General features: G+C 37.3%; 2 protein-coding genes across 2 annotated transcripts in view; both read left to right on the top strand.

Annotated features, from left to right (window-relative positions):
• The window catches only part of LOC122793664 (deleted in malignant brain tumors 1 protein-like), a 74612-nt gene extending 63705 nt beyond the window's left edge, over positions 1-10907 (top strand). Inside the window, exons 3-4 of the mRNA XM_044061917.1 lie at positions 10476-10790; positions 10864-10907. Of these exons, the coding sequence (XP_043917852.1) occupies positions 10476-10790; positions 10864-10907 (359 nt within the window). The remainder of the gene's footprint in view (positions 1-10475; positions 10791-10863) is intronic.
• Positions 10908-11055: 148 nt separating this feature from the next.
• LOC122793593 (antigen WC1.1-like) overlaps positions 11056-13628 on the top strand; it is a 94889-nt gene continuing 92316 nt past the window's right edge. Inside the window, exon 1 of the mRNA XM_044061804.1 lies at positions 11056-11148. Within this exon, the coding sequence (XP_043917739.1) occupies positions 11056-11148 (93 nt within the window). The remainder of the gene's footprint in view (positions 11149-13628) is intronic.

Genomic DNA, 13628 nt, shown 5'->3' with positions numbered 1-13628 from the left:
GTAGCAATTCCACAAGAAAAACTGGTATTAGGTGATGTGAATGTCAACTGGTTGGACATAAGCTCAAACTTGAGCTCCTCTAGCATGAACTTACTTGGTTTCACATAACTAATAGCCCCACACATTATAGCAAAATTCCCTATTAGACTGGGTCCTAGTATCGGACCCTAGCAAATACACCACCTCAGGTACAATGTCAGTCTGTCTCAGTGACCACCTCCCAGGCTATACAACCAGACATCTCACGCATGAACTTAAACATTGTGCTTACAAAACAGCATGCAACCTTTCCAAGTTTAATCCAGAAATGTTCATTACTAACCTATCATCTCTTAAATGGGATGCCCTAAATTTTTTTCCCTTAGGTGATGTTTTAAATTAATTCAATACAACCTTCCTGAATAGACTTGCACCTCCTAGAATGAAGAGACTGTAAACAAATATTGCAATTTAGCTATCCACAAAGTGTAGACTGATTATGCAAGATAGACAAAAAGCATAGAAAGAATGGCAAAAATATAAAACACCACACTATCTTGAAAACTTTAGAATGTTGTGGAATCACACTACAAAAAACAAATAAAACAAAAACCATAGTAAAACAACTTTCAGAATAAAAGTAAATGCAACCCTAAAAACTGCTAGATAGCCATTAAAGAAATCTGGCATCCCAGCCAAAAACTCGACCCTAACCCCTCTTACAATAACTCACCATTCAAAACCACAATGCAATTCAGTTCCTATTTCTTAGGTAGTATAGGATCTCTAACCAATGATTTCCCAACATTTAAACCTAACCCTGCCCAACTGCCCCTAATCATTGCATCTGCTTTCACCTTCAAACCTCTGCCCACATCCTATATAAAATTACTTTTAAACAAACTCAGACCAAGCTCAACTTCAGATGACGACTTTCTAAGTGAGTGCCCTAAAACAGCAGCCAATGGCATTGCCTACCTTGTCTCAGTCTGTATAAATAGGTCAGTCCAGGAATCCCACATTCCCTCTCTGAAAAAGGTCACACATTATCCCCCTGCATAAAGAAGGAAATTTAACTCACATCACTAACTTTAGACCTCTGTCAGTCGTACCCTCCCTTTCCATAATAATGCATTCAAAAACAATTGCTAAATTATCTCCCGCAGGAAGAACTCCTGTCCCCCACACAGCATGGTTTCCATCCTTCCCTTAGGACTAACACTGCACTTCTAACCTATATAAATACTGTCAATAAAGCTAAAGATAACAGCAAACTAGTCTCCTCCTTATTTCTAGACTAGCCTAAAGCCTTTGACACAGTTTGTTACAGAAAACTTCTACTTCAAATGTTGTTGTTAAGACTCTAATGAAAAAACACTTTTAATGTGAGTGCTTTCATGCACAGCAGTAACATGTACTTCTTCAGACACAGAGATCCCTATAGAATTCCTTTAAGTAGTCAAGTTAATTGTAAAATTAAATTCAATCAACTTTTTCTGAGACTTCAAAAGTAATATACATCCATTCACAAATAAGACTATATGCATACACTAAATAAGGTTTCATTCATACAACATCCATCATTACTAAGAATTCTTTCATTACTAATAAAATGAATGAATATATTCATTTTAAGATTTAGACTTCTAGCATTGAGTAGCATTACCCTCAGTTTTAATTTCTCTATAAACTGGCTAAGATTTCTCTAAATATTAAATCATTGTTATATAACTTGTATCTATTCTTAACCAAATTTTTGATATAATGTCTAATTTGTTATAACTATTTAAACTGTAGTTCCATTCTGTATTATTTTTAGAGACTGTAAGATTATTGTTCTTAAAATGTTTCATAATAGTGTAGATCTTTCAGCCTCGACTGAAAATGGGCGTCTATCTAGTTGGACTTTCCCAGTAATTAAATGACAATAAATAAATAATAAATAAAATGATATCTTTACTACTGCTAGTGATAGGTCCAGAAAAGCTGTTAGAATTCTTCTTTATGTAATCAGCCTGTTTAAGCACATTAATTTTACATTTTGTATGCTTTTAAAGACGATTATGCAATGTACTTTGTTAAATTACATTTATAATTTTATATATTTCATGTAAATAATTTTATTAATAAGTTTTAAATGCTTGTGGTTGATGATGTATTTATTGTTATTAACTTAAGAGTATTTGTACTGGAATACTGTAAAAATAACTGTTGACCAAAGCCATTTAAAGAGTCACTGCTCAGACTATTAGTACCAATCAGATATTTAACAGTTGGCTTATTTTAAGCGTAAACAGTAATTGCATTTTTTGCATGTTAGATGGTCTAGACTGCAGCAACATTCTTGTAAAAGCAGGGAAAGGGTTGTTGGTGCTTGTATGATAACATTATCCCTCCTGAAAATGTTGTGTGTGCATGCAAAATAATCTTGGACATGTTTCAATTACTGTTGGTCATGTACAGTGGCACAGATGGATAAAGCCCTGATTACAGGACTTTTATTAGAGGTTTGATGTCTGTTAGAAAAAAAGTTTAGCTCACTGTTGGTAAAACTATACTGGCAGGAAATGTGGTCAGTCTGAGGTGAGTAAAACTCTAGGTAAAGAGGGAGAGCAGTCATAGAGTGTAAAGCTACTGTGGCTGTGTCAGGTGTTGTCTACTACTTCAAGTAGCTAATGATTATAATTCTGATCTGTAGCTGTGTAGTATAAAGCTTATTTGGTTGGATCAGATGTTGGGTACTACCTAAGGTAGTAGAGCGCATTTGTGATATACTGGTAAAGACAACTGCTCCTCATAATAGTATGTATGTAAGGCCTGCACATCACATATAGTATTACAGATAATGAAGCACAGCCCCTGTCAGTCATACATTGCAAATAGATCATTGCAAGGTTCTGCATATTGGTTAAATACAGTGCTATGAACACTGATGCAACAGAAACTAGGCTAATGATGGGGTTTGTGCTTCAAGCAACTTGGCTTAACTTTTTTAGGAAACTTTCCCTTAAAGTGCTCACTAACAAAGCTCACTGTCTCACTAGAAATACACCTGCCAGTGTACTTTTCAGGGGATAGAGTTACAGCATCGCACCTCACAAATGCATCAGTCATTTTGACTTACAGAGTTTTATGATCAGAATCAAAGGCATTGATATCAAAATATGTGACTAACTGTTCAGATTTGCCTCACAATATGTGTAAACATGTTAGTGAACAAAATGCTATCAACGTATATCACTGAACAAGTGTTGCTGTTTCAAAGAATTTATTAAAAAGAATGACATAAAGTACATGCAGATATCACTGAGTAATGGATACTTGACTTGAAGTAAAACTGAAACTTGTCTGTCAGCACATTATAAATATAATAAAAAAAATGTATTTATTTTATTTTGACATTTGTTAACTGGCTATGTCTGACTGAGTGATAGCGCATTTTCAGTGGAGGCACAGGGGGAACGCCTCAGATAGAAAAAAAACATATAACAAACTACAAATTACCAACAGGGGATAGTAGTAATTGCAAGAGTTTTTTTTTTTTTTTTTTATAAACGAAATTGACATACTTCAAGCATATGCACGTGCCTGTATTTGACCTATGGCTGCATTGCAATCAGTTTAAAGAAAAAAAAAGCATATTGTCAAAAAAGGGCTTCCCCACAACAAGTAATACTAACCAGGGCCAAACAAAAACCTTACCAGGAAAGGACAAAGGTTTTCTAAATGATTCCTCAGTAAAAACATGTGTTGTTCTGTACCAGTGTATCATACTCAGTGACACTACACCTGGTTGCAAAACTTTTGCATTGTCCTGAGACTCAATGTCCTTGTAATGCCTAAGAATCAATGAATCTGTAAAACTACTGTACAGTGGAATACACTTTTGCAGAGTTCCACAGTAGTATGTTCCACAGTGCACTATACAGGGGATTTTCTGGTATCCCTTTTCAATTAAGTGAACCTTCTTGTACTTCTGGACAATGAAAAGTGCTGTCTCTAACCACATGGCAGATACTTCTCCTTTGATAAGTCGGAAGTGCCAGCTGTACAGGATACATGTGCGGTACTCATGGTCAAGCATACTGTTTTTGAAAGAATCTCTGGGCATGAAGAGAACTCTGGTTTTACTGTAGTCTGCTAAGTACTCTATGAGTGTCTAGTTTAGAAGAAATATAACAGGATTAATGCTTTAACAGTCTGCTATAGAACCGCATGAATGGCCTATTTGATGCCTAGTAACCTTCAACCTTAACCCTGAAACTATGAACACAGGTCTTTTACATAATTGTTATGCAGTATGAGATGCATCTGTAATCCTAACTAATAATCTTAACACAATCCTTAACCTACAAACAACTTCTTGCCAACCTTATATACAAGTCCTTCAACCTTAGTCTCAACCCAGACAGACCATATCAAATAACCTTCTAACCTTGGACTCTGAATGGGATCCACAACCAAAAGTCTATGATGAGTGTCGGTTACATTCCCACAAATGGTCAGAAACCATGAACAATGTGGCTAATAAGCTACTTAAGAGTCATTTATAGCTTCTCTCAATTATTTATAATAATATAATATAGTAATTTATAGTCATCTATAGCTTGTGAAATGGATGACTGTTTTGTCAACAATGTCTCGTGATTCATCAGGACACAAATATTCATTGAAGGCTTGATGAGGTAGTCAGGATTGTAAAGCCCCACCACTTACTCAGTAATCAAGGAGCCTCAATCCTCACCACTAACACCAGTGTGTGATGTACATTGGGAGGATGACAAGTACACACACAGTAAAGTGTAATTTCCCTTAAGAGCACACAGACATCACAGTCAGTCTGGGGCTGGTTTCTCCCTCTTTCTCCAGATCCCCAATAAGACTCCCCACTGGAAGAGCTATAGAGTTGAGATCCTAGCTGATTGGCCAAGCCAAGACCCCCAGCACCCTCTCTGTCCAACCAGTGCTTTATTTCCTTGCCCCAAGTAGTTGACACATACACACACTTTGAAGTTTGATTTACACACACACACACACACACACACACACACACACACACACACACACACACACCCCTGGGAAAGACTGGCACAGGTTTACTAGCTATGCCCCCTTCTGCCCAGACTATAAGGTAGTTTTTACTGCCACCAGCCATTCTTTATCAGCTACTTTAAGTCCCTTGACAAAGGGTGTCCAGTCTTACTGTGCAATGTTATTGTTAATACAAATGGTAGTTTAACCAAATGCAAGGCTATTAGGAGTGGCTCACAGTGTCACCAAATAAATATGCAAGTACTCTCAGAACTTAAATATGTCTCACAAATATCAGGCACAATGATAGGTTTAAATATATTTAATAATAAATAATAAAAGAGCAAGAAAATACTCAGTAAATAATCACAGTTATATCAGAGTTCAAAATCACAGAAAATATTTAAAACAACATTGCAGGACAGTCTCAAATAAATAAAGAAAACCTCTAACCTATACGTCATTATATTCCTGACTGTATCTAAAGAAAATGACAGAGTACCCTAGTTAACTTACTTACAGAACAAGGCAAGACAGATATGGTGAGTGGGTCTTCCAGCTGATGCTGTCAGGTCAAAGACAAAATACAAAATGCTCAGTCTCTCTCTCAGGGACTGCTTAAATTAATATTTCAGATATTACTGCTGGGATAGCTTGCAGTATGACATCACTTCTTGTCATCTGACTATCCCAGATGAAACCCTACACTGATGCAGCTGGTAGCATTTAGCATCTACCTGTGAAAATACATAAACAAGAACCCTTCTTAGATCTAAGGCAGATCCTGGAAGTCATAAAGCAATAAACACTTCCAAGACAATACAAAAAACTTCTAGTTCTAGACATCATGTCTCCTGTTGCACTGAAACTGAAAGATAACATCTCTTTTTATGGCTCAGTCATAAAGTACTTCAGTCTCAACCATTCTTCTGAAGTTAACTTCTTGTGTTGCAGTTTCCATTGTTAAAATATGTACATCTAAATAGTTATAATAATGTATATACATTTCTGCTCAGTACTTTACAAAATATCTCTTCAGCACATGTCTGTACAATATTGTATACAGTTCTAATACATCTGTAACACAAGCATCTTACATGAAGCATGTTGACATTCACAAATGACAGATAACCATTTACAAAATTCCAGATAGCTGGGCTGGCAGTATCTCCTTCTGTCACACTTCTGTATAAATCAAATTAATATTCACAAATGATATACAATTATTTACAAAATTCCAGTTAGCTGTGCTGCAGAATTTTCCTTTGTCACAAGAATGTCTAAAGGTGGGCCAGGAGTCAGGACATATGGAATTAGGAGGAAGACATTAGAATGCAGAGTCATTTTTTACTGATGCTGTGAAATGAATCTTATGTAGGTTTATTTGCATAGTGATGCTTTATGTATACCCAACTTAATGCATTCATTTTACTTTTTATTTACTTATTTATTTATTTTTACTTTGCTGATCTGGTTAGTCTTACTAGGCCAGTGGTGTTTTTTCAAACCCAAGGTAATATTCATACTGACTAAGGTACAGTTGGCCAGGCCACCACAGAACTTCCTTTACTCTTTTCAATAAGTTCCATAACATCTTTTACATCCACCTAAGCTACCACCAACTCATGGAGATGGGGCTTTGGTTTGACATATCATCAGAAGGAATTTTTAATGAGTGTGTAACTCATTCATTATTCACAACAGTAGCAGAATAGCTGTTTTTAGATAAATGCTCTCCTTATTACAGGTGGTGTGCAGTGTGAAGGATAACGCCCTTAGCCTTCTGCATCATACCACACAAGTCATACATACAAGGCAGATGTGACACATCAGCCTCAGCACCACCAACGGCATGTCTGCTGTTAGCCACCCATTCCATATTTTCCCATATGCCTTTTTTTCATGGTATTTACTAGGCAGACCTGTGCCATTCACCATACCCATAATCACTGCAAACAAGCAAACTTTGTTTCCTCTCACAAAAGGTCTGCCATTATGAATGACATAAAAATGTGTCTAAAAGACCTTCAGGAAACATATTTCAGTGTGGTAAAGCAACAGCCAGTGGAACAAATGTCGGTAAGTAGTACATCTAAGGTCATGGAGCTTATGCTTCTTTCAGGGACTCCCTAGTTCTTTGTAAAACTTGCATTAGATTTACAGCCATCAAGTTCAGTGTGTGAAGTGCATGAATAAACATTTGATAAGCTGTTGCCATTTGTTCAGTGAGGAAGCAGAACACTAAAAAATGATAATTGAAAACAGCTACAAACTCATTAATTTAAAGTAGAAGTCTTTGCATTCAGAATGATGGTGACCATAAAAATTAATCTGAAGAATAGATTGTGAAGCAAAATTACAACTGGACAATACCCTTTCTTAGACTGTGCAGCTAAAAATATAGGTCGTATGATGGCACTATCACTGTAATTATTTTTATAGCTGTCAGAAAACAGCTCAATGAACTGTTTTAAACAAAACTCTTTACAGGCCTTAGGGTTCAAGGCTTATGAAGATGCCATGCTTTTCTGCTGACAGGGGTCATAGTGAAAACAGTGGTCTTTCTGGAGAACATCGAAGTCTTGAAACTTTGAATGTTCTAATATCGACCCCTATTCAGAGAATGCTGAAAATAGCAAAGCTGCAGAACACCAATTTTTTTCCTAGGATCCTAGGGAAAGAATTTGGTTGGCCGTTTCTGTGGCTTCACTATTTTCAGCACTGTGGTGGAAAGTTACAGGTCGGGTTCAGGTAAGTGTGCGATTGTGTGGACATGAGGGTTAGGGCGGGGTAGGTGGGTTAGGGCGCGGATGAGGTGAGTGTGCGATAGTGATGGACCATAGGGTTAGGGTTTGGGTTAAGGTAAGTGGATAGATAGTAGTGTATGTATAGTTTAGTGTAGGGTTAGATGAAGGATTTTAAGCATATGTGTGTGTATTGCTGTTTTTTTGGTGTGCTTGTGTTGTGTGTATGTGTTTTGGAACAGCAATTTTTTTTCCCTGGGAAAAATTTGCTGTTCTGCATGTTCGCTATTTTCAGCATTCACTGAATAAGAGTCGATATTAGAACCTTCGAAGTTTCAAGACTTTGGTGTTCTAATATAGACCCTTTTCTGGAGAAGCCATGTGCTAATGCAGCAGTCTGTGTGCGTGGATAATGAGAGTAAACCATGTGCTCTCCCTTGGAAATGACAGCAGCTCACAATTAACTCAGCAGTGCAATTGTGATAGTCTCGCATACACAACTATGTGAGTTGTCATGCTACAGATAAAAATAGCAGAACCCTGTTTGCATCTGTGTGGATGTCTGTAAGAGCATGGATATGGCTGAATGTTTAAGTGTTTGTCTGTGTGTGTGTGTGTGTGTGTGTGTGTGTGTGTGTGTGTGTGTGTGTGTGTGTGCGTGCATGCATGTGTTTGCATGTAGGTGGGCGGTGCCCTAATTCATGGGCTGGTGGACAGAACACTACCATGGTTAAGTCTGACAGTGCAGTGTTTCAGTCCTAGACACGGTAATGAGATGGTATTGAGGTGTTTATGTGGATTTACCATGTCTTTTAATCAGCTATTGTCTTCATTGCTTTAATTAACCAACCTACATTTGCCAATTAGCATGGGTGGAGAGAACTTTTCTGAATCCTGTCCAGGGTTAAGTTGTATTGGTTCATAAGTTCATAGGTTTGTAGGTATTTATTAGGCTATTGATCTGTGGGATCTTAAGAAGCTAAGACTTGTATTCCCCTGGTAGTTTTTAGCATACAAATAATCCAGAGATGGGCTGAACATCCATTAGGTACAAGAATGTGAAACCAGGAATGAATTTGCAGTTACCCCCTTTTACGTGGCATAGAAGGTGGCTCCACAGAAATGGTATTCTCTGTGATACAAACATATCCCTCCTACATTTTCTACTTATTTTGCAAAAGAGCTTGAGATCCCTTAAGAGGGTAATTATGATACCACTGGACTTGTGAATGTGTAATAGGTTTGGCAGAATTGGGTCTGTTGAAGCTCCATATGCAAGGCAGAGGTCACCTTTCAGTAGCCTGTATGATGTTGAAAAGAGGGACAAGGCTTTGAGGATTTGAGGATTGAGGTTTTTATGATTTAGGCTCTTGATTCTTTCCTTTTTAAGTGAAAAAGCATTGTGGTCAGTAGTTGTGACAAGTGCTTTGACAGTTAAATAACAAAAGGAACATTATACTCAATGATCAACCTAATGAGCGCTGCATGCAGTGGACCAATTACATGCCTGGACCTTTGATATAAGCTGTGCAATGAAAAAGGACTTCCTTACACTTTATACTCTGATCCACACTTACTGCATAAAAGTAATTGAAGGGTGACCTTCTAATGACTGGAAATTGGTAGAAGTGTGATCTAATCCAGGAACTGGGAAGTACTGAAATCATATACATGACTGTACTATAAAATGTTTCCGTAAGGCTTCCAAATAAAGCCTTCAGTGGGGGTTGTAGCTTTCCTGTAATCAAACTTCTATTAAAAATTTACATTCTGCTGTAGAACTCTCTAAGACACTACAAACTATTCATGCCAAGGACCAGAACTGGTTTGCAAAATTCTTTTTCTGCTTTTTATTTATTTATTTATTTTTGCACATAACAAAGTATCTTTATGAAATGCATATGGCCACTGATTATTTAACATTTATTTGTAATGTAATTTAACCTCTGAAGCTTTCAACATACCCAATAAGTATCGACCAGACTGCTTTAATTTTTTGGCTATTTTTCCAATAATTGCTGTGGTCATGGACTCTCTGCAAGGTAGCCACAGTTCTATAAACGGTAATGAAGTCTTCTCAAACCACTTAAACAACAAAACAAGTATCATCTCAACTCTCAATAATAGGTTCTTTTCTCTCTGTGTTACTCAACTGTATAGATGACACCTCCTCCCCCCATGCTCAATGTTTACCCAACAAAGGCTGACAATAATAAAGTCTAAATGTGATTTAGATAAGTTGGTCCTAAACAAAATACATAATGCAAAGGCTAAGCTCATTAGTTTCTCTGAAGGCTCTTTTAACAATCACAGGCAAAAATGAGTATTATTTTAAACCACTCTTCTAACAAAAAGTTATGCAATCCTCTTAAAAAAAACATACCAGTGATCCTGTAACATCAGTCAGCAGGCTTATGTATTTAGTGTTCTACTGTTGCAGTTCTGTCTTACCCTTCTTTATTAGTTACTGCTGATTTTCTCTGGAATGCCTGAATTTTACATTGTTGTCTAAATCTGCATTGGTGCTGATCTATATGCTGTTCTACACACAAGCAGCGAAAGGCAATATGCATCAACACCCCATTACTAAACAAACATAATGTGTTAATAAAATTCTGTCAGAATGTAACACTGAGCAGCTCTGAACTACATATCTTCTGTATTAATGAAGCTGTTGTAAATGATGTACCTTCTCTCAGATTTAGTAATGCTGTTTTACAGATCATCTACAGATCAGGCTGAGGGACGGAGGAGACTATTGTGCTGGAAGAGTGGAAGTCTACTATAACAACTCCTGGGGGACAGTATGCGATGACCACTGGGACCTGCAGGATGCAGAGGTTGTCTGCAGGCAGCTCGGCTGTGGTAGAGCTATACGTGCAATGGCAGCAGCTTCTTTTGGACAAGGCTCAGGCCCAGTGTGGCTGGATGACATGCAGTGTAATGGGAATGAGTCATTTCTGTGGGAGTGTCCAGCAGTTAATTGGGGAAAGCAAAACTGTAAGCATAAAGAGGATGCTGGTGTCGTATGTTCTGGTATGTTTATGAAATACATTTACATATACAGTCTCAATTTTAACAGATTTACCTTTTTTGTTTCTTAATTTAGCAAGGAGTCTGGAGAATGTATTAGATGTTTCATTGGCACTGTAAATCGTCTGTCATTAATATAATAATAAACAACAAACTCAATTGTTATAAATTAGAAACTAATTTCACGTCCATGACCAGTACTGGTAATGCCAAAGGTTTTGATACACAAAGGCTAAGTGTAGGTGAATCTGAAAAGATATGAAGTGCGATGACAGCTCTGTGTCCTGAGCCTGAGAAGCATCTGAAAAGTAAGGTAGAAAGGGCTGTGTTTTGGAGAGAAGAGCACAGAAGAGTTTGCATGGTATGCTACAATGACTCTTCTTACTATGCAAATTAGTTGCATTCCAATAATATAATTATTGTACACCTTGTTTACATTTTATCCTCATCTGTGGGTTGGTTAATGCAGCATAGCTGGCCTTGGTTATTATCGATAGATACTGGGAAGGAGTAAAATATGTATATAAGCCATTTAAATGAAGTGGTATGGGATATGCTGGTTATAGATGGTGTACAGAATACTGTGATTATACTCGAGATCTGTTCTGGAGAAAAGAATAGCCCCACTATGGGACAGACCAAGCGATGGGGTGGCTCATGGTTTCCTTTCACTGACCATGTTCTCTGGCTAGGTAGAATGGAGTGTTGACTGACCACAGCTTTTAGTTACTGTGTGGGTGCGATATTTGAAAGCTGGTGGGGCACTACTCCTTACCACAGCGAAGTTCTGTATGAAGGATGTCAAAGGAAAAATATACTTTAAAAATGATCAAAACACGGTAGGTTCAGGTTAAGGCACTTTAATCTTGCAGCAAGGAGACAAAAATGTGCTAATACAGAGTTTGTCTAACCAGAAACAGGAAATGCATCCATTTTTATAGGTTATCAAATTAATCCTGTCCTACCATGCTGACGTAACAGATTACCACCTTTTCATCATCATCTGCTGACCATCTTTCCCATGAATTTCTGCTGATTTAAACAATTTTTGTGTGAAACTTCCTGAGGAAAACAACATGGCCTTGGTTACTTTCAGTTAGATATTTGTTATGTTACATTCAAGATACTATGGCTAAATCAAGCACAATGCTAGCAGTTCATTTCTCTAATAATCCTTTGTCTACCTTATCTCTAAATTACTGCAGCTGCAGAGGTTCCCATCCTCTGGACAAGGCTGTTTGTCTAGAATCATTACATTTATAATATAGCGTATTGTTCATTCATATGCTTCTGACCTAGCAGATAAACACCTGCTTCTCAAGTACATTTCCACAAGGCATAAACAAGAATACTGCTGTGCTAGCAGTTACTACGTCAGAGGGCAACTTGCAAGTTTCAGTAAGCATGCTGCAGTTTTAGAAAAGCATCTTTTTCAGTCTCATATGAAACTCAATTTGTATAAATCACAGTGCATGAAAAATAGAATGAAAAGCATATTAAAAACACTTGATTATTAATTTGGCATTAAGCATACACACATTAATACATATTTTTCTAACATCTCCCTCCTGTTAATACTTTTTATTCTATTTTCAAGAAAGGATAAACAGCTTGCTTCTTTTCCTAACCTCTTCCATTCAGGATTTGCAGTTAAGAAAGTCATTCAGTTTAAACTTTTATGAAAATGTCTCGCATTCTAGCAGCTCTTCAAATTCAGTACTTTGATACATAGTCTCAGATACGGATATATCTATGAATTCTTTAATTAATTTCTTCATGCAGGGGATTCTGCAACAAATACAAACTCCTATTAGGAGTAATCCTACCCCAATAGCAATCAATATGTTCATAAAAATAGAGCCCCACCCCCTGAAGGCATTCTAAAAAAACTCTGTCAGAGGGTTTGGGCCTGGTTTGGTCATGGCCGACACTTGCTGAATCACCTCGCGATTGTTGTTGATCTCATGCTGATGGTCAGGAATGAATGCACAGCACTCTTCTTTGATTAAAGTGCAAGTTCCGCCTTTCGCCGCTAGGGTGAAGTCAAGAGCCATTCGGTTTTGAAGCATTTTTTGAAGTTGCATTACTCATTATTTCGAGAAGTTTGGACAGTTTTCGCAGCTCCCATATTGATTTGACTCTGCCATACATGGGTGATATATCTGCCCAGGATATAACAGCATCACTCAAGTCCATGTGCACAAGTTTGGTTCCCACATTACGATGGTCTTTCCACCCTGCTTCGATTCGTCCCACTGGATTCTCAAGTTTCTTAACAGTCTTTTTGGTTACGTTTCAAGTATTTCGAATACTCCCCTGAGGCAAAACTGCAGTGTGTCGGATGGCCGGAACCAGGTACCCCAAAAAACAACTGCCAGACCAATTCTCAGGTAACCATTTATATGCGTTTTTACCACATACAAAATAACAGTCTTCTACCTTAGTTATTACTTTGTTACAAAATGACTACCCTGCATGAAACATTTTCCTATCTATTACTGACAACTGTTTGAAAAGTACAGGATTATGCTGTACCTGATCAAGAGTTTTATGCATAGATTTCAAAAATGAGTCATAATCTGTACTACAAGATCCACTTAAATCATTTGGTTTTCTATAACATTTGTACTGTACAGTAACATTACATTTACTCCATCCAACTTGGATGGAATCATTTTTATAAAGACATACAATTCCTTTTTGTGTCACAGGCAAATACAGTGCTACCTTATCTTGTGCTTTAATAGCAACTGTGTCAAAAAACAGATTTTCCCAGGTCTCTTTGACCCCTAGGGGGATAGCAGTCATTAATAAACCCCCGTATGCTGTTGGTATGGCCGT

Source organism: Protopterus annectens, chromosome 1.part0 (genome assembly GCF_019279795.1).
Source record: "Protopterus annectens isolate FY-2018-M chromosome 1.part0, PAN1.0, whole genome shotgun sequence".
Lineage (NCBI taxonomy): Eukaryota > Metazoa > Chordata > Ceratodontiformes > Protopteridae > Protopterus > Protopterus annectens.
This window is presented reverse-complemented; position numbering and strand designations above follow the sequence as displayed.